Genomic DNA, 21,154 nt, shown 5'->3' with positions numbered 1-21,154 from the left:
CAAACAAAAAAAGCAAAAAGAATGCTCACAAAGAGACCGCAAGAAAATTGAACAGAGAAAATTGACCCAGACAGAGAGCGAGAGAGAGAAAATAAATAGCTTGCGAGTTGACCAGTGGCAAACATTTTCCATGATTGCAATTAAAAGTGTGCTCAAAGTGGGATTTGCAAATTGCAATTTATCGCAGTTGTTAATTTTGATTTTTATTACAATATTTTTGCAGCCCACGCTGGGCACATATTAATTAGTGACATTTTAAGCAGAGCGGCGGTTTAAGCCAAATATTTATCGAACTTTTGCAAAATGCATTTTAAATGCAACCAGGGAAATTGCATTTTCCTCTCTTGCCAATGCAAAAATCAAAAGCTCGAGTTCCAGATGACTATTTAAATACACTAAATTGACAAATAAAATACTTATAAATAAATATATATTCAAAAAGAACTGAATTTGAAAATACTTCAGGTGACAAATTCTTGCAATGTTTTGTACATTTTTCTTGATTCAAAGACAATTCTTTAAATGCGTTTTGCATAGAGTACAAAATCACAGAATTTAACAAAAAAAATTCTCCAACTTTATGTTGCACTTCTGCAGTTGTTGTTGTTGGTGGCAGCATTTAAAATGTGCAGCACGACGCAATGGGGCAGAAAGTAAATGCAACACCAACGCCTATGTGTGCGTGTGTGCGTGTGTGTGTGATGTGAATGCCCACGCCCACATTGCACGCTCGAATGGGGGCGGCGGCTGAATGGTTGAGTTTTGCATGAAGTGCGCCCACATTGCGCATACGCAGCGTTGGCCCTACAAGTTGTACAGCTGCCATTGTTGCTGTTGCTGCCCTGTTGCTGCCCTGTTGTCGAGTATATATACATACATACATATATATTGTATTGTTTTGTGTTTGTTTTCGGCTGCTGACACTGTTAAGGCAGCCGGACAAGTGTTGCATACTAAATGCGCCACACGGGATCTGCGGGCGGCATTCAGGAAGCAGCTGCCAGTCCAGTTCTCCGTATCCCAGACACAGAAGCAGACACAGAGACACTGAGCTACTATTGTTATAACAGACGCAGCAGCAGCAGCAGCAGTTGCCTTGGCATTTATCACACGTAGCATTCTCTATTAACCACCTCTTTTTGCCTGGGCAAATAAGCATTGTTGCAAAACTTTTTGCCGAATTGCCATCGACTGAATTCTGTTGCACGCCTCGTGATTTTAAAGCTCTTTTCTGGCACGTTTCGTACTGCATTCACAACAGCAACAACAACAAGAGCAACAACAACAACACCAACACGGATCACCACAAACTGCATATTTCTGTATTGCTTAAAATCTCGCAGCAGGCGGAAATTCTATATACTATAGTTCTTATTGTTCAAAATTCTGCACACTTTTTGGCTGCCAAGGAAAATTTTGAATATTTTGCTATGCATCCGACAATAAAATGTCTTGGATTATTTTGCCACGCAGCATGCAAAAGAAATTCAATTTATCTAACTAAATGCATAGCCAGAGCGTAAACAATTAGTGTGAGAAGTTTCTATGCAAATACGTACATAATAACACTAACCCAGAAAATAACCTTGAATGTAGCTACTCGGATGATTTTCAAAGTTTGGTGAAAGGATACAGTGCAGGATGCGCTTCCGTTACTAACATTAACAGTCATGGAATTAGCGATGTGGAATATCAACAACATTACGATTATGCAGTAAATATTTAAAGTTCTTTTTTGTTTAATATTTCAATTTAAATTTGAAGTAAATCGTTACTTAAAAAAAAATAAATTTGCATATTAATTTCTACTTTGAAAAATAGTTAATTCGAATTTGGAATGCTGCGTTATTGGCCAACATTTTTATTGCATACTTTTTGGGTCAGCCAGATAAAGCAAGTTAGTAGACATTGTGCGCTTTTCACTGTTGCATACTTTTAGGGTGAGCTAAAACAGCGAATTGTTTCATTCAAATGCCTCCTATTTGGCCCTTAAGACTGTTGCTTACTTTTCGGATCAAATATAATATTTAAAGTCAATCTTAAGCACCAACATTAATTATCTATTTGTGCGTGCAAATTATTCATTTTGATCATATCATTATTTATCTTCAACCCAGAAAAAAATTAGAATATATTTGAGAAACATAATTTAATTTTGCACGACTCTTTCAGTTGCATATTAATGTTTAAAAGAGGAGAAAATACTTAAGAGTATTAAGAGTATATTTTCTCTATGCGCTAAATAAACTACAGCATATTAATATATTTTCTTTTAAAGCACAACTACTAATATTGGAATTTCATGGCTGTTTACTTTAATTACCAACTTCTGCTTCCGTAATATTTCTCTTTGTTCTGCCTGCCAATGACATGCGAAGACGAAACCCCTTTCCAAATGCACAATCTTTGGGCAGAATATTTACTATCACAGGTTGATCATCAATCATTGGGCACAACGATTACTGGTTGTTGAAGAGCATACTCCATACTCCCCTTCTCATCGTTGCTGTCACATACGCGTGCTGCGTAGATAAGCACTTCGGGGGGGAGGCAAAAGGAGGGAGCGTAGCTTATGCATTAGCTTCGCCTGCCACAAAATTATTTGCCATGCACGAAGGGGAACAAAGTTTCAAACCGAAAAAAAAAACAGCAAATTATTAAAAACGGAAAAAGGAGGAAAACGAAGAGGAAAATTATGTACAAAACACAAATGGGGCGAGATGAGAATTGTGCACTTATATTGAATTTTAAGCTTGCTGACGATAAAGGCGAATGGATTTGAGCCACCTCCCGTTGACTAACACGCCAAATCATGCTCCCTACTTCCACCTACAAAGCAAACATCGCACCCCCTTTTTTTTTGCAGTGTACTGGCTACAATGCCAATCCAAGTTGGTTGTCTGCCAGCGACACGCTTCTTTGGTATTAGCTCTTCACCTTCTTTGCGTGTGTGTGTCTGTGTGTGTGTGTGTGTTTATTTGCCAACATGTGGCAAAATTATTTCCGCTCAAAAATCCACTTCCTGCCACACTTTTTGAGCCACACTCGCAGCGCGTCTTTTTCTGCGCTTTCCCCATCACTTGATGGATTTTTTTTTTTTGCTTTTTTTTGGTTTTTTTTGTTTTAAGAAAATTGAAAAACTGCGCTTAAAGTAAATCACAGAGTGCCAGATTGTATACAGATTTGAGCACACTTGATGCCTGCTGATGACAATGAAGAGGCCTGAAACATAAAGCACACAGACGAATAAGAAGAACAATGACAACAAAAGGGCAACAAATGCGACTCTGTTCCTGTCACATTGTCACTTGAATTGAACACAAAGTTTTTGCTTTGAAATTTACCTAAAACTCCTTCATGTGTTTCTGTATGTGTGTAAATATTGATGTGCATGTGAGTGTGCTCACCTGTTGACTGATTGAAACGCAAAGTAAGCAAAAGCAACATCCGCAGTTAACTCAAAGGACATTCATCTGGCTGCGATAAGTCTACTTCCTGCTGACCCTTGACCCTGTAACCCAACTCCATGAACTGCCAAACACAACAACTCTTTCAAGCCTCCTTCCCCTCCTCCGCCTCCTACACTCAGTCCTTTGTCGCGTTATCGCCATCGCAAGAGTTGTCCAATCTTAATCAGTTAAAATTAAAACTGAAAACAAAAAGATTTCACCCAACTTTGTATCAGTTTCTTTCCTTTGTCTGTGTGAGGCGCTCTTCTGCATGTGTGAACGTGAGTGTGTCTATGTGTGTGGGTGTATGTGGGTAGTTTATTAATAAACAGCATTTATGCCATAGGCCATCTACGTGCTGGCAGCGTTCTCTGCTTCATCAAATCAACTTCCGTTCCCACTTGTCTGCCTCGGCTTTGAGGGGAAGCAACTGTTCTCGCTTGCGCGACAACTGTTCCCAGTATTAATTCTCTTAAATCCGCTCTTAACGCTTTGTGCCTGGGGAAGCATCTTTGCTTAGCCAAATATGCGCTACTTTAGAGACCTGTGAAATATAACAAGGTTGTAAAGTGGAACTAAAATTATAATATATATAATAATTTTTTTATTTTTAAAAGGTTAGATATAATTAAAATGAACACTAACATATTTCTAAAGCACTGTCACCAAAGGCGCTCGACTTGATATATACAATAATAATGTTTCTATATATTATATGCATATCATATTTTGGACCTGCGAAGTTTGGCATTAATTCTATTTTAATTCTGCCATTAAATCATTTCATGATCTATGACCTAAATAGATGTTCTAACTTCCACTTAGTTTAACAATCTACAAATGAAAGTATGATGCAAGAGAAACTTTATTATTTAATTTTAGCATTTATAAATATTTATATATATTAATTTATTTCATATTATAAATATAGAATAAACTGCTTTTATTTAAGGAGCTTCATCACGTCGACCTGTTCGCCTTATTCGGGAACACTTTATTACCCCTCGCTGGGAACACTTGCAGTGGCAAAACTGTTCCCAAGCAAAGGAGAAATTCTTCTGCAATCAAAACATTTGCTCCCCAGCTGATTGTGAGGCATTGTCTTATCTGCAGCTAAAGTTTACTCAGTCACTCAATCATTTATCAAATTATTACATATGGGTTTTTCTCTAAAAGTTGGAAGACTACGAGCTCGATGGGAACTACGGAACGCCTTATCAATCGCCTTATCGATCATGTTCGCTTCGTCAGAGCGGGAAAACCTGTTGAGCTGGCAAACCCAGTGTTGGAAGGAAGTTCACATAAGACCCCCGAATTAGCTAGTTTTGGGGTATCATGGCTGAATGTTATGTTATCTACTCGTCGTCAATTATTCACACTGACTAATTCTGTATTTCAGTTTTTTTTTGTGTATGCCACAATTTATTTGGTTTCGTACTTAATTCGAATTTAAATATTATTTATATGCAGAGATTATAATTAGTTTCTATTTGCTGTAGGATGACTTCACAGCTTCAGCTAAGTGGGAGTCTTTAAATTAGGTTGTTTACATTGAACTACAAGTGTTGTATCAATTGAAAGCAGTTACAAAATGTAGAAGAAGTGCATCAAAAAGTCACTTGAGTATTTTATTTGTTTACACCAATTATTGTAGTGGAACAAAATTAGCTGCGAAGTATTTGTGTGATAAGATTGTCACATAGTATAGGGTATTTAATCTTTCATAAACAAAACAAAGTCATTGTCATCGACACCCGCTCTAGCTTCCTCTCTGTTTTGTCGCTCTTGTTTGTTATTTATCAAATGTTGTGGCCGCATAACACTCAAATTGGATTACGAAGCGATGCGTAATTGAATTTGTTTTTAATACCCTGTACTCAATCGCTTAACTGCAGAGCCTTTAAAATGAGCAACTCTTTGCCAACGGCTGCCAACACTCGCTTAATAGGGATTTACACCAGGGTGTAACGCAGTCGAGCATGTCCAATTGGCTTCTAATTACATAGAAATTATTGCAATGGTCGCATTAATTGCATGCTTTTTGATTATTGTAATTGCATAATTTGGCATTTCAATTTCACAAAATAAACCCCAATATTACAGCTCTGTTCAGCATTCCTCCCGATTTCTCTCAACTTCATTAGCTGGTGCTAAATGCAATCAGTCCACTGAAGTCCTTTGAAGTTTATTTATTGTGTTAAGGTTCTTTCTTTTTATTTTCTATTTTCCTTCCCAACATCCCCAATAATAAAATCAGTTGCTTTAGTGTTTATAGTTTATATTTATTAAAAAAAATATATATAGTGTATACATGTTTTGATATAAATCGAATATATATAGTATATGGTTATATAGTGTAGCGTATAATACTTTTTTTTTTTAATTTTTTGATTTTTATAAATTGAAGATTAATAGTTGATATATGCAATTGTTCCAACTCTTTGGGTTGTTCCTTGGGCAGTAAAATTAGGCGTTGACTTCGCCATGCTTATGATGTCCTTGATGATGCTTGTGCTTATGATGTTCCTTGCCCTTGCCTTTGCCTTTGCCTTTACCCTTGCACTTGTCTTTGCCTTTGCCCTTGCCCTTGCAGTGCTTCTGGTGCTTGTCATGCTTCTCGTGCTTGTCCTTCTTATCCTGCTTGCCACGAGAGCAGGAACGAGAGCGAGAACGAGACTGAGAGCGACTCACTTCCCGCTCAACGGATTTTCCGCCCTTGCAGTGGGAGCGAGAGCGAGAACGACGCTCAGCGCAATCAGGCGGCGGTGTTGGTGGCCCAAAGGCATCCATGGGTCCACAGGGAGGACCACGCCAGTCGTGATGTGGGCCACGGTGAGGACCATGGTGAGGACCATGATGGGGACCATGATGGGGAGGTCCGTGATGGGGTCCATGATGAGGTCCATGATGAGGTCCATGATGAGGACCGTGATGAGGACCAGGACCATGGTGAGGGCCATGATGTGGCCAATCATGAGGTCCCGGACGAGGACCGAAGTGGTGACCGCGATGGTGGCCACGATGAGGTCCGCGATGATGACCGTGATGACGACCAAACTGCTTCTCGCTGCCAGAGCTAGAGCTGGAGCTAGAGCTCGAACTGGAATCGGAGCTGGAGCTAGAGCTGGAGCTGGAACTGGAGCTAGAGCTAGAGCTGGAGCTAGACCTGGAGCGCCTTACACGATGGCCATGGGCGTGATCTTTTGGGCCATGTCCGTGTCCGTGTCCGTGTCGCTGATGATGTCCACGATGTCCACCGGAGCGGGAAACGGAGCGTGCTCTAGACTTCGAGCGGCATTTCGGGATTGCCGTGTTTGTCTCCTGGGCCCACGGCAGGCCGCCCATCCGAAAAAACTGAGCGTCTTCCCATACGGGCCAAGCGCCACGTGGTCCAAAGTGATGGGGTCCAAAGTGATGAGGCAACATGTGATGCGGTCCAAAGTGATGTGGGCCGTGGCCGTGTCCGTGTCCGTGACCATGACCATGACGATGACCATGTCCTGCACCATGACCATGACCATGACCATGTCCATGAGGACGACGATGACCGTGCCCATGTCCATGTCCATGACCATGACCATGTCTACGCCAAGGTCCACGCGAGAGACTACGTGAACGGGAACGGGAGCGATCGCGGCGTCCACGATGATGACCATGACCACGGCCAAACCAACCGTATGCTTGGTCGGAACCGGAGCTGCTCGACGAGCTCGATGAGGAGCTGGACGACGACGACGATGATGACGACGAAGACGACGAGCTGGAAGTGGAGCTGACGCTGCTGGAGCGAGAGCGTGCCGCCTTCTCAGCGGACTCCTCCTGCTGTTGTTCCTCTGTGGACTGCTGCTCCTTGCGTTGCTGCTTCTTGGCCAGCTTCTTGTCCTTCTTGTGCTGCTTCTTCTGCTGCTTCTTCGCCTTCTTGGCCTGCTTGCACTCACTGTGCTTCAGCTTGTGCTGCTCCTTCACCAGCTGCTCCATGGCCTGTTGCAGCATGCGCTGCGCCTTGTGCGCCTCCTTCATGGCCTTCTTGATGAGCTTGCCGGTCTTGGGACGCAGCTGTTTCTCCTGCTCCTTTTCCTGTTCTTGTCCCTTTGGCACGGACGAAATCTGCGTGTACTCGATGTCGAGCAACTCGATGGGCTCGTCCTGCATCGCGTCGCCCACATTTCTAGCTACTTCAGCCATATTGAATGTTAATTGAGTTTGTGAAAAATTGGAAAATTTAACTGCAAATGTCGTTCTTTGTTCTATGTTATTGTTATTATTATTATCGTTGTCGTTTTGTATATATGTTTGTGTGTTTGTTTGTCTTTGTGTTGTTCTCTGTCGCTGTTTTGAAAGCTTGAAGCTTGCAAACTGATGATGAACGCTTGCCGGCCGGCAACTTTTATACTCGCCAGCGAACGTTTGCAAACGTTTAACGTCGACGACGCCGCCGACGCCGACGCAGACGCCAATTACTGACAAACAAACAGAGAGCAAGAGAGACAGAGCAAGAGAGCGATAGCGAAAACGAGCAAAAGATAAAGCTCAACGGGGAGACACACACTAAAAATAGCCGATTTGTGACGTGGTGTGCGTGGTGTGTGAACACGTTTCACACACACACACACACATACCAACACCAACACAAACGTAAACAATGATATACAAAAACTGATACACGTAGACGTTATCACGCATACGTTTACGATATCACGTATACGTATATAGTGCACATTTGTTTACACATACTTTTCGAACGCTATTTCGCAGTCTGGTGAAATAAGCAACTCGCCGGGCTTAGCGAAGCGCTAAAAAATAACAAATGACGCAGCGATCGAAATTTCCAGATCATCCTGATGAAATTCAACTTGAAAACTTAATTTCAGCTTTATTCCCATAATTAATAAACTTAACTTAGTAAAATATGTAGAGGTCAAAGGGTAAAGGCAGGCTCAGCAAAGGCTTAAGGTCAGATTCATTTCATTGCATACATAAATTTGCTCGTGATCAACAAAAAGCTCCGCAATCCAATGTAATTGAACTACTCCTGCTTATTGGATCTTGAGCCGGCATAATTCATAACGTCATTGCTATCAACATAATGCTCCACAGTCCTTTTGAAGGATACTGTTCATGCATTAGTCGAACTGCATACAGATTATATCATCCAAGACACATTCAATGATCAAGCTGATCTTCAATTAAATAATAAGCTACTCTTTTTTATTTATATCGCACACCAAACATCCAGTAAAAGTTAGTTTCAATTGCAGTTTTAAAAGCTTCACATTTCAAAATTATTTCAAACATTTTTTTTTAGCATTTTCTTATTGCAAGCAACACATTTTGCATATAGACTTTGTATTAATTCAATAATTTAAACAAATTTGATATAATATTTTTAATTTTCTTTTTATTTTTATTTTAATAACATTATTGGCCAATTGATCGTCGAGATTAACGACTCAAAGCAATAAAAGGATATTTTACATTTCAAACTTCAGTTATACACAGATTGTATAGCATTGTATATATGTTTTATATATTCATACGTTTATTCCTTATTATTCAGAATAACTTAAAACACATTGTTTATATATTAAATATATATTTATTGGGCAAATCACTAATAATATGATTCTTTTTTATTCACATCAAATAATATATATGCATATGAGAGGACAGGTCACACTTCGATCAATGTAAACATTGGATCTTTCAGGGATTTCAGGGGGTTTTCATTAGATTTCATAAGCATATTTCACAGGGGAATTTCATTTCAATTTATTGCAATTGATTTTCATGTAATCACAATCATAGAATATTTTTGTTCATAATCTTTTATTAACAGGCTCTAAGCTAGATTTATAATCTAGTACTTTTCATAAGGGCAGTTCACATTTGAAGGAAATTATTCCTTTTGTTACGATCATATGATACTTCGTAAAGCACAGAATACTCTTTTCATTGATTCAACTAGATTTATTTTCTAGTGTTTATCGTAAGGGCAATTCACATTTTAAGGACATTTTTCTTTTCATGATTTCATGATAAATTTCATATGATTTTTTTGTAAAACACAGAAAAGAATTATCTTTTCATTTTTTTATATATCATCATACTTTTATAGACCCAAAGGATCAACTTTTCAGGGGACTTTTCATAATGAATAATGATGATGATGTTTCAGAACTTTTATTAAAAAAAAAACACAACTTTTTATAATGAAGAGCTCTTTAGATTTTCTTCAGCTTAAGCACACGTTAGCTCAAAGACTAAGCAAAGGGGACAGTGACAGAATCTTATCTGTCTTTGGACTGACGACTGGACTTGTATGTATTGTATTGGCACTTGTATTGGTATGTATGTGTGTATGCATGTGTATGTAAGATCATTTCATAACCGGTTCAATGAGTCACAGTCAGGTAGTCAGTTTCGTTTTTTTTTTTTCTTTTTTTTGCATTTGGGATCATGGGGCACAAAAAAATCACAAAGATCATCATAATACTAGTGTAGTATTATATATTGAGTACTTTAAGTACTTTTTTTGTATACATATTTTACTAATATGTGAATAGCATATAGTACTTTTTTTTATATATGCTGTACTTTTTCTTTTCTTTTTGTTATGCAACCACTGCGCACTTGTCAACGAAAACGAACGTAAGAAATGAAGATTCAAATGAAATAAAACAACTGTACGTGCAGCGCTCCAGAAACGTTTGATTCGTTTCGACTGGCATCGCTTAATGAAATCTCCCTGACGTGAGTACAGCCCCAAAAGCCCTCCATAAGCTAAAAGTCGTCAAAGCGAGCGACAGCGGAGAGAAAGAGAGAGAGAGCGCTCGAACGCAAAGAGCGCAACGATTGCGAGAGCGAAAGCTTTGGAAAGCGATAACGCTGAAGCGTGAGTTGCTTGAAAAGTTTATTGGCAAAAGCTTCTTAATAATATGATAATATATTACTAAAAGTAAACTATGACTTTGTAAATAAAAAATCAAGCATCTTTGAAAGTCTATTTAAGAGCATTTTATGTGTATTTCGAGTATAAAAAGAGAGAGTATATTCAAATGCCGCAAATGACCTTTAAGTTAGGCAAATTCTGCGTGTTGCGACAATAGCGTTGCCAACCGCTCCAATGCCGAAAGCCTTCCTCCGCCTGAATACGCTTGGCACAGGCGGCAGCCTCGCGCAGATTTTCCTCTACCAGATCTGCAACAAAATCAATTAATTGCAGTGAAACTTGCAAAAAGCACAAAAGCTTCCGTGTCTGTGATTGTGATTGTGCGTACCTTGACACTTGACATTGCAAACGCCCCCACGTCTGCCGTCTTGGCAATAGCGACTTTCGATCTGAAAGAGACCATAGCGTGATCCATTCGATGTGGTGCTTATCTTTGACGTATCCAGCTCGCTCTCATGCTCCAGCAGGCATATCCCTATGAACATACATAGTTTGCAACTCTTCACCTTTGTCTCTCTACTTCAACTACTCACAATTGGATAGGAGACTGCGCTCAAAGCTGTGCTGCTCCAGCAGCTTGCGGGCCAGTTCACAGCGCAAATATTGCTTGCCCAGCACCGATGCCATGCTGACCCATAATCCCACACAGAAGAGTGCAAGCGCCGCCGTTCTCATTTTGCGACTTGCCAGCAACTGTTTCAACTTGAACCTGAACTGGGAAACGGGAATTTCAACAGCTGCTTGTGCTTTGTGCTTGTGCTGCTGCTGTCGATTTCTAATTGCTGATAATCTAAAATTGCGTTGTTGTATTCTAAGAATTAATAATATTCGTTGATCTCTCGTTGATGCCTCAAGCAATCCCAAAAAAGAAAAATACATACATTTATACAATCAACGTGTTATGGGAAATGGTTCCGCATTGCACTTTTGTATAGTTTTCACTACAGGTAATAAATAATGAAGTTCTTATTAACATTTTGCTATTTTATGAAAACCTCAATATAACATAGCAATTTTTAATATTAATTGGTTTGCGATTTAAAATCATTTATTTTTGTTATTCCCTCTTAATGTTTACTCACAAGATGCCTTCGGCTAGATACTCCAATACACAAGTTTAGTTTGACTCCCAAAAGTATGCTACATTTTTGCATGCAACGAAATATCTGTTGCTAATTTATGAAGTAAAATTGTGTCGCATATATGAAAAAACTTATTTTTCTTATAATCAGTGATCTACGTTTTATATAAAGATTCAATTCACTATGGACAAAACTTTAGAAATGCACTTACTTTTTTAATGCTTCCCAGTTTCCCAGCTCTTGAAATGTTTATGTAATTTTCCTTGAATAAAACGGAACGATAAATATATTTATATTATATATATATTGTTTGCTTTTTAGTTTTCTTGTTGTGTATAAATCTCGTTGTAGTAATTTTCATTAACTATTTTAGAAATGTTTACCTTGCATAGTTATTGTAAAAACTATTTAGAATGCGTTTAGAACTATTTATTTTAATATCTATTTATTCATATTGTGTATATGAATTGAATTATAATTAAATATATTGGCAGAAGCGAGCAATTGGTTTGTTGTTGTTGTTTTTTGTTTTGTTTTTTTTTTTTTGTTATTCTATTTCTATATGTATATTGTTATCTCTATCATAGAACAGAATCACTTTCGAATCTTTATACAACGCATTAAATAGGTTTAAGAAACACGTATGGTTAATTATCGCCTAATGTCTATGTTCTCCATTTCCATCTTCTTGTTGCTTAAGTATCATATTTCTCTTCGCTTTCATGTGTTTGTTTGTTTTTTTATTCAACTTTGAGGCAATGTTGTTCATTTCGTATTTGTTTTGGACCACAGACTAAATATTTATATGCAGCTAACTTAAAACTAATAATAAACTTTACAAAAATCTGAAAACTCGCATCAAACTTGCTTTAATAATTCGCTTCTTATGCTTTCTCATTATCATTTAATATAGTTAATTGCAACATTCACTATAATGTTCATCCTTTATACTTTTGCTTCAAACCAAGTTTCTATATTTTGTTTGTTTTTTTTTTTACAACTTGGTGTCTTTAAAATGTGTGACATGCAGGGGAACATCTAATAGCAGTATATATATTATTGATCAGGGCAAAAGTCTCATCTCAGATACTACTAAATTTTCTCACAATATTCTTATAGATTGCCGCACCCTCTCTGAATTCTTAAAAAACGCGGTTGAGTACACTTATCGGTAGCTTTTTTAAACTTGTTTTTTATGTCGTCTGATTCAGTTGTTTACTCAAAAAAGTTCTTTTTATCTTACGTTACAAAAACAATTTAAAATCGAAAATATAATTAAAATGTACATAATATAGGATAACAAAAAAAATAAGTATCATTTTTAACTTACAAATTTTGTTTGCAATATGTAGTGTGGTGTGTGTTTGAGCATGAGATTGAGTGTTGTGTGTATGTGTGTTGATCTGCTGCCCTGCATATCGTATATGGGACTGTGTATGTGTGTGTGTGTATGTGTGTGTGTCTCTTCTCCCACTGCCCTGTTGTCGTCATCATGGTATCTATCTATCTAACTATCTCTTCCCTAACGCTTCTCAAATGCACTTCTACTTGGCTTTACTCTCTATTCTCTCGCTCTTTCTCCGTGTTTCTCGCCATCTATCTCTTTCTAATGCTGTCTGGAGGGGGGCGAGACTTTCTATCGTCTTCCGTCAGTTCTGTGTTAGTTTTCAGTCCATCATCTTCGTTGTAGTTTCACGCCTACCGCGTTCAAATGCACAATTCAGAAATAAGAGATAGAAAAGTAATTAGAAAAAAAAGTATTTAAAAAAGTCTCTAAAAACAAACAACAAAACAAAAAAGACCATCAACGATCAGATTCTACTGCTACTAAACTGTGAGAAGCTGGAGGTTAATGGAATCTAATAAAGAGCTAGATGGAAAAACGGTCTAATAGATGCGCTCGTAGAATAGCAGATACGCCTGCGCCTTGAGTGCTGCCTCCTCGCTGACCTCCTGGACCCGTGAATCCGATACATAATACCATTTGCCTGGCGGTGCCTGCACATTGGCCGCCTCATCTTCAGCTGTAGCCGCGGCAGGAGAAGCACCTTCTTTGCCATTGAGAGTTGTCCCGCTTTCCGCCGCCTGATCCCCAGACGCACTGACTGCATCATCATCGCCATTCTCCAAGCCACTTGCATGATCAACGGAGTGCTCGCTTGAGGTGGAGTCATTGCTGCTGGAGTTGGAGAAATCATCGCTGTCGTCCATAGCATTCATGCGCATCTCGCGTGCTTTCTCCTTGGCCAGCAGCTGCTCCAGCTCATCGTCCTGATCGAGTTCAGCTTTGCTGCCATGCGGCAGGAATTTCCATCGCTTATCGTCGGCCGTCAATTTCGGACGCACCTTCACATAGGCGGTATAATGTCCACCATAGAGGCCACCCGAATGCTCCACAACGCCATACAATGCGTAGAGTAGCTTCTTCTGTTTGCGATCAATGTTCGGTAAATTCTTGACCTTCGAGCCACAGAAGGCGGCAATGTCCAGCAGCGTCGAGTAGCTAACCTGCCGCGTCACCTTGCGGAAGACACAACGTGGCCCCAGCTGGAATCGCTTCAGATGCAAGATGAGCACAGCGGGCGGACTGGAAACGAGCAGCTGTTTGGTCGCATTCGTATTCACAGACTTGGCATCGGGTGCATCGCCATTAATGCGACGCGTACAACTCTCACAACCGACCTTATTCTGGCCGGTCATCAGCTCGACAGCGGTGAAATTGTTGAGGCACGATTGCACCGAGCATTCATCGGCCTCGCATTGATAGCGCGGTGCAATCGTGGTGCTCCAATCCGAGCAGCTTTGGGTGCGCACACGCTTCGAGCGTGCCGCTGCTGCTGCTGCGGCCACTGATTTTCCTGCTCCAGTTGCTGCTGCGCCTTGTGATTGAGTTCCATCGCGTAGCTTAAGATTGCCCATCTGTTGCTTGAGTTGATCGATTTGCAGCTGACCCGACGAGATCTGGCGTATTAGCGAAGCGCCCACTTCGCTCAGTCCAGCATTGACCAGCACAGCTCCTGTGCTGCCCTCCGACTCCTGCTGTTTCTTATCCTTGTCTCCTTCCCCATCAACAGTATTGTTGCTATTCGTGGTGCTGTTTGTCGTTGAGTTGGCGGCACTTGCACTGATGCTAGTCGTTGTGGTTGGAGCTGGACTCGTGGCTATACCTGAATCTGCAAAGGACAGATAAAAGCATTATCAAAACTTTAATTACGAATACACTAATTTGTCAATCCAAATATTTTACACTAATTGGAATATAATATACAACTTTATAACCTAGACAGTTCAAAAATTACAATTTATGTTAATAGTAAAGTTGGATTACACAGAATTAATGAAATTCAGTGAGAAAGATTAATAAATAAAATGTTTCTCTTACCATTCTCGTCTTCCTCGAGCGAGTCCTTGTCCATATTCTCAGGGGTATCGTCACGTTTCTCACTCAACGGCTGCGCATTGCCATTGGTATCGGTGTAGAATTTGGTTGTGGCAGCGGCGGCAGCGACTCCAGCACCCACATCAGCAGCTGTATCCTCCACCAGATTGTCCTCAACATCGGCATCCGAATGCTCTGATGTGGTGCCGCTGAACGAATCGACGCGCGGTCCCTCGCCCCACGATGCTGATCGTGTCTTTTCAATATCCGTATCAACATCAGCTGAGCCCGGCGACTGTGGCTGAGCCTGATTATCGCCACTGCCGGGCTGCTGGTCCACATCAGCGTCAGCATCGCCGCCGCCCGCGCTAGCGTTGTTCTCGTCGTTAACGTTCAGTTTGAGCGAGAGTTTCTGGGCCTGCTTGGTGCGCTGATGTTTGGCGGCGCGTTTCGCTTTGCGTTCGCGCTCCTTATCCTTTTTCACCTGCGCCTTGGAGGGTCCCAACGGTTCCTGCCCGTCCTGATGCAGATAGAATGTCGCTGGCTTGGCGAAAGGCACATCCGTTTCACCGTTGGTGAAGTTCGCATTGATTGCATTCGGCGCCATTGGTGAATTTTCGGGACTCACTTTGCGACGCTGCGGTGGCTGCGGCTTCTCCACCGCCACTGGCAGCGACATGTCCAGAAAGTATTCGTGCCGCGACGAAATGTTATAGCAATCCTGACACGTTAGCGTGGAGACAAGGAAGCCACGAAACACTTGCTCCGGTCGCAGTATACGATCGGCTGCCTGATTGCCATAGATTTTGCACTTTTGTCGCAACTCCTGCGACACATCGTTCACATTCTGATTCTTGTAGCCCATCGTCTCCAGTATGACACGCTGATAGCGCTTCAAATCCTCCGAGCGTACACTCTCCAACATCTGACGCAACAACTCGTGGGCATCGTGCTGATCACCGCCCATAAACTGCGGACACTTGGCGCACAACTTGTCAAACAGTTTGCTAGGCTTCAAGACACCGCCAACGCATTGCAATTCCTCGAGCGCATTCGCCAGCGCCGAGGTGAGCGTGCCCCACGACGACAAAGTGCCCTTAATCATCGGCAACTCCACGTCTCCCGAATCCGCAAAGCTAAAAGTGCCGCCAGGCAACACAAATCTGCAAAAGAAATTAAAGTTTTAGTGAATTGTTCGTACACTAGGTAAATGAATACTTACTGCTCGCCAGGCTCGCCGAGCTCCTTGAGCACGGCAAGCAGAAACGGTGTCTGGGCCAGGCACTGCATGACGGCATTGAAGAAACACGTGTTACCCAAATTGGTGAGGCCACGCACACGCGGCAAACGATCCAGCTCATTGCTGGTTGACGTTGTGGGCTGCAATTGCGGCGAGACGCTCTTCGGTATGTTAACCAAACGATTGTTGCCCGTCATTCGCTTGGCCATGCCGGGCACAACACCCGCCGCTGGTGCCGGCGGTGGCGGTGGTGGCAACGGTATTGCTGCCCCAGCAACTGGCTGTGACAATTGGCCACCGGTCATCGGCACCATGGCACTGAGCTGTTCCAGCGTTGATTTCATTTTGTACTCAATGTTGCTGATCGTTGGCTGCTCGGCTTCCGCATTTGCCACACTCGTCGGCGGCTTCTGAGCGAGTCGCTTGACCAGCTCGACGCACTCGAGCAGATTCTTGCGCGAATTGGGGCTTACCTCGCTGCGACAGTCGTAGCACCAGATCTTAAATGAGCGCGTATTCAATACCAGCGCATGTGAGTCCGAGCGAGGAGTCTGTTCCAAGTGTAGCAATAGATTAGCAAAAGTTATAAGTGTTTGGCAATTAAAGAGCAACTCACCTGATGGTGTTGCAGGGCATGCGTGTTGCGCTCGCGTCCACACAGTTGTGTGCCACAATTGAGGCACAGCCAGAGCGTGTTGTCCGCTTCGCAGGTGGCACTCGATTCACCGCTGCCGTCGACGCCGCCATTGCCACTGCTGCCTGCCACATTTGTGGCATTCAGTTTCTGGCATTGGACACACTCGTAGAGAAGGCCCGTTGCTTTCAGCTGACGACGCAATCGCGTTGTGTCCACCGCCCGTTTGATGTGCTGACACACTGCCGCACCACTTGCTCCAGAGTCTGTGGAACTGTTGCCATCCTGTTGTGCGTCCGTTTGACGCTTCTTCACCATGATGATGCTAATGCCGCTGCAGCTGTTTGCCTCCAAATCCCAATCCTTTCAAACGGACCCAGCGGCGACTTTTGCTTCCCAAAGGCGCGCACTAAATTCAAATAGAGATTCCAGTTAGTCTACTGTTCTTGTTGCTGTTCTTGCCTACTAGATGCCCTGTAAAGCACATATTGCATGCTTCTTCGTGCCTTTGTCTACAACTACAACATCGACGACGACGACGACGTCGACGACAACGTTGTTGACTGATTACAATTATATAGTATTAGAGTTATTTTGTGTTCTGGTCTGATCGAAATGTTGATTTCTCGACAATCATCAAATCGTTGCCTTTGTTTTTTCTTTTATTTGTCGCACTTCAACATACGCTGTAAACTGACAACAAAGAAATGGGGTATATACACGTTTTACCCTACATATAAAGTGAATTTTGAAGACACTTTCAGGTCAACTTATCTATTATAATATATAAAAATAAATAATAGTATTCAACTTTATATCTTTAAAAGAATAAAGTATATATAAAACAAATTTTAAACCAGAAAATAATAAATAATATATGGTCGATATTATCCCCTATTGCCTAAGCGGACACCTCTATCAACCGGACAAAGTCCTTTCCTCTCACTTGATCGAATATTGTTAAATATTGTAGTGTCCGAACAAAAAAGCTTGATATTTATTTATAATATTAGTGATTGCCATGCGAATGTGCGTCTGCTTAGCGAGTTGTCACTGTAATTAATTCTCTAGGTGCTTTTAAGCTGCAGCAGCACGTTGAAGACACAACAGTTATTGTTGTTGTTGGTCTTTCAACGCCTTGTTTTTGTTTATTGTCCGCGCTTGTTGCTGTTGTTGCGCCACTTAAGCCATGCAACCAAGTTGCAATGGTGAAGGGGGTGGCAAGGGGGGTTTTGCCCAAGTGTTGTTGAGATGGATTTGCATTTGTATGTTGTAGGTGTGTTGTGTAAAGGGGTGATGAGGTGTCAGGGAGGTCAGCAGATTTTCGCCTTTTTGGGGTCAAATCTTTGACACACGTTCATTGGCACGAAGCGACAAAGCGACTGGCGACAAAGCGACAGGCGTGAAATATGAACAACGTTGCTGCTTTGAGGTTAAGTTTAAGTTCATGTGCTGCCATATTGGGAAGCAGCAGCAGCAGCAGCAGCAACAACATTGTTGTGTTTGTAATTCTTGCGTCTCTTTGTTTTGTGCGAGCCACGCAACAACAATGCAGCTGCAGCCCATGAAGGAACACCCGCCTCAGCACTTTGGAATATCACGGCGGACACTCAACCCAATTTTTGACAATATACAAACACACACATATAGGCCATGCACGCAGCCATACACACAACACGCGTACACACACTGACTTACACTCAATATACACACACACAACACGCACACATAGACGGAGGCAGGACTGACATTTAGTTAATAGTATGTTGCCTATTTATTGTGCTTAAGAATTTTGCACACTCATCCCACATTGGCCAGACAGCATTTTTGAATTACCTTGATTTACTTTTTGCAATATGCGTTGCACATCAAATACTGTCTCTCGCACTCCGCGCGTTTAGCGATTTGCGCCAAGCCACTTCGTAGTTAAACAAAAAAAAAAACGTGAGCTATCTTCTTACTTATTGCTGCTTTCGCATTTACAACTTTTTTTAACTGTGACATTTTTTTAAGAGTGACCTCAACTTTCGAAAAACAACGTACAAATTTAAGACGAGAACTATATACAGTTGTTTTGCCACAATTTCCGTAAAAACTGTGTTAAAACATATGTTAGAAAGTAATAGGCAACTATAAATTATGAAAATCTAATAAGAAACAAGTATGAATTCGAATTTAGGATACGAAATAATTTTGATCATTTTTAGTATTTTAATACCAAAAAAATTATTGTAAACTGCATGACATTCGAAGTTATCGATAGACATTTGTACGATAAATCGATTTCGATGCTCCATGCAGCAATGATAAGTGTGGAGGCGTGTCGATAACCAAGTTGTTTCAGTTGGCGCACTTTTCAAATCTAATTTTAGCTTGATGAAATTCTTTTAAAGAAATGCATAACCTGTTAAATTTTGTATGTTTTAAATTACTATTTAAGCGAATGCTAAACTAATTAAGCTCTAATTACTTTTATTAATTTTGTACTTGAGAAAATAAGTGTTTTCTTTAATGTTTGTTATCATATTCAATTTATGCAAAGATTGCTGTTTGCTCAAGGTGTTTTCCCCTAAGGATAAATTCAAGCGCAAAAGTCTAGAGGCAAGCAACTTAATTCAACAATTCCCAACGAAAGCCAACATCACAAAAGGGACAAAAAAAAAAAAAAAAAAAAACAAAAACTTGAAAATAAAAAGCCTATCATAAAGGAAACTTCCAGACATAAACTCCCTATAATTACCAACACCCTGAATGTTGTAAATGCATCAAAATTGTACCGCCCTTCGGGCAATATTTCATGCAGCAGCAGCGGCTACAAAAGACAAAAAAAAGAGTAAAATAAAGGGAGAAAGACGAAACATAAAAAAAGAGCGAACTGCAGAAGAAATAAAACGTGCATTCAATTTTGAGTTGGGTTTTTCGTTGCTTGGCTGCTTGCTTAGTAGCCTCTGCTGTTGCTCTGCGGATCGGACTCATCTCGTTGCTATCCCTTCCACCTTTATGTCTCGCCGTCCGTCTGGTTGTCTGGGAGTCTGGGCAGCGTCTACTCAATTTGCTTGAATTGAGCCGTCATCATTATCATCATCATCATCGAAATGATCGTTAAGATTTGTAGCTTTTTTGGTAGTTTTTAGTTTTTCATAGAATGAAAATTAATTTCCTCGACCTTCTAATTTCCTTCTGTATCTGAATTTCTATCGATCTATCTCGCACTCTCATCTGTAGGGAACGCCGACAGCAGCTCAAATTAAATGCGAGAAGAAGACACAGGAACTGTGCACATTAAAGTCTCATAATGCATAATAACATCAAAGATAATTTCGCATAAAAACTTAAGGAAAATATTGCCCGCATTGGACACACTGTGAATGAGAATGACAGCAAGAGAGAAAGAGAGAGAGAGAGAGAGAGAGAGAGAGAAGGAATTGTATCTGCTGCCTGTTTCGAGCCCAATCCCAAGTCTCCCCATACTCTTTATACCTTCCACATAGTCGCATCCTCTTCACGCTCCCCAAGTACAAATTTGCTGTAATGAATATTTCGCAGAAGACGTAAATCGATTCCTGGACCGACGGCAGTCGCTTCTTCTTACCTCTTTCGCTCTTTCTCTCTTTTTTTTTTGTTTCCCTCTCTCTCTCTCTCCCTCTATCGTTCCCTTTCTGTGTTTCTTTTGGCATCATCATCTTCATTATGTGCATGCAAAGCGCAGTTTAGTATGCCATTTTTACTCCTTTTTTGTTGTTGTTGTCCCACACTCGGAGGTTTTTTGTGCTACCTTCATCATCTTCCATGATCTTCTCCTGCTGCTGCTCCACATGCTGAGCTCAGCTTCATTTGCCAAGGGGTCCACAGCTTTATTACTGTTTGTTTTTTTTCGGTTGGTTGATATTTACATTAAAGCCACAACCAAATCATTGTGGCAGTCGCATGCAAATGTTGTAGTTACTGTTTAAACGCTGTCAGTCACGAATTGACAAGCAAGGATCATTAGCTAAATCATTTCTGCATCTAAAGAAAGCACGTGCTTTTCCAGCATTCTTAGCTCTCTCTCTCTCTTCTTGAAGCTATAAACTTGAGATGGATAAAAAAGTAAATCTAAAATCCAATTAGTTCGCATACCTTTCAGTTGAAAGCTTCGGCTGATTGCCAGATTAATTCTAGGCTCTTTCTTTCTGTCTTTTATAGCCTCTCCCCCAAGTCGCGCCTCCATTCGCCTCCTTCTGTGCCGTTGATTGTGTAATTAGCTGGTCAATTTGGTCAGTTTACGGTCTTGGTGTGTGACTCATTAGCATTTTTCAGTTTTATGACTTGGCCACTTACAATTGCAGACCAGACACAGCGCTGTTTATGCGTCTAGAAGATCTTCAGTTTATAGTTGTTGAATTCTAATAAAAACGTCTTTAACTGATGCTATTCACTTG

The 21,154-nt window shown here is 40.9% G+C and overlaps 3 protein-coding genes across 3 annotated transcripts; all 3 read right to left on the bottom strand.

Annotated features, from left to right (window-relative positions):
* Nucleotides 1–5,716: 5,716 nt before the first annotated feature.
* LOC117574284 (histidine-rich glycoprotein) lies at nt 5,717–7,822 on the bottom strand. Its single transcript, XM_034258039.2, has one exon. It carries the CDS (start codon nt 7,632–7,634, stop codon nt 5,916–5,918), a length of 1,719 nt encoding a protein of 572 aa, XP_034113930.1. The 5' UTR covers nt 7,635–7,822; the 3' UTR covers nt 5,717–5,915.
* Nucleotides 7,823–10,416: 2,594 nt separating this feature from the next.
* Nucleotides 10,417–11,119, bottom strand: LOC117563981 (lysozyme). The gene is made up of 3 exons (XM_034242576.2): nt 10,932–11,119; nt 10,727–10,873; nt 10,417–10,646 (listed from the first exon to the last, which is right to left on the bottom strand). The coding sequence occupies exons 1-3, from the start codon at nt 11,071–11,073 to the stop codon at nt 10,501–10,503; spliced, it is 435 nt and encodes a 144-aa protein (XP_034098467.1). The 5' UTR covers nt 11,074–11,119; the 3' UTR covers nt 10,417–10,500.
* A 646-nt stretch (nt 11,120–11,765) lies between these two features.
* LOC117563974 (ubiquitin carboxyl-terminal hydrolase 45) lies at nt 11,766–18,738 on the bottom strand. Its single transcript, XM_034242563.2, has 5 exons — nt 18,570–18,738; nt 16,716–17,142; nt 16,082–16,650; nt 14,863–16,022; nt 11,766–14,653 (listed from the first exon to the last, which is right to left on the bottom strand). Exons 2-5 carry the CDS (start codon nt 17,049–17,051, stop codon nt 13,368–13,370), a joined length of 3,351 nt encoding a protein of 1,116 aa, XP_034098454.1. The 5' UTR covers nt 17,052–17,142; nt 18,570–18,738; the 3' UTR covers nt 11,766–13,367.
* Nucleotides 18,739–21,154: the final 2,416 nt, after the last annotated feature.

The sequence above is a fragment of the Drosophila albomicans genome, chromosome X, assembly GCF_009650485.2.
Source record: "Drosophila albomicans strain 15112-1751.03 chromosome X, ASM965048v2, whole genome shotgun sequence".
Lineage (NCBI taxonomy): Eukaryota > Metazoa > Arthropoda > Insecta > Diptera > Drosophilidae > Drosophila > Drosophila albomicans.
This window is presented reverse-complemented; position numbering and strand designations above follow the sequence as displayed.

What these genes read in the sequence shown, in the direction of transcription:
- LOC117563981 (XM_034242576.2), bottom strand. Translation starts at nt 11,073, where the DNA reads ATGAGAACGGCGGCGCTTGCACTCTTCTGTGTGGGATTATGGGTCAGC. An exon ending in GCGCAGTCTCCTATCCAATT is followed by an intron (nt 10,874 to 10,931) that starts GTGAGTAGTTGA and finishes GTATGTTCATAG; the next exon opens with GGATATGCCTGCTGGAGCAT. An exon ending in TTGCAATGTCAAGTGTCAAG is followed by an intron (nt 10,647 to 10,726) that starts GTACGCACAATC and finishes ATTTTGTTGCAG; the next exon opens with ATCTGGTAGAGGAAAATCTG.
- LOC117574284 (XM_034258039.2), bottom strand. Translation starts at nt 7,634, where the DNA reads ATGGCTGAAGTAGCTAGAAATGTGGGCGACGCGATGCAGGACGAGCCC.
- LOC117563974 (XM_034242563.2), bottom strand. Translation starts at nt 17,051, where the DNA reads ATGGTGAAGAAGCGTCAAACGGACGCACAACAGGATGGCAACAGTTCC. An exon ending in ATGCCCTGCAACACCATCAG is followed by an intron (nt 16,651 to 16,715) that starts GTGAGTTGCTCT and finishes CACTTGGAACAG; the next exon opens with ACTCCTCGCTCGGACTCACA. An exon ending in GCTCGAGGAAGACGAGAATG is followed by an intron (nt 14,654 to 14,862) that starts GTAAGAGAAACA and finishes TGTCCTTTGCAG; the next exon opens with ATTCAGGTATAGCCACGAGT.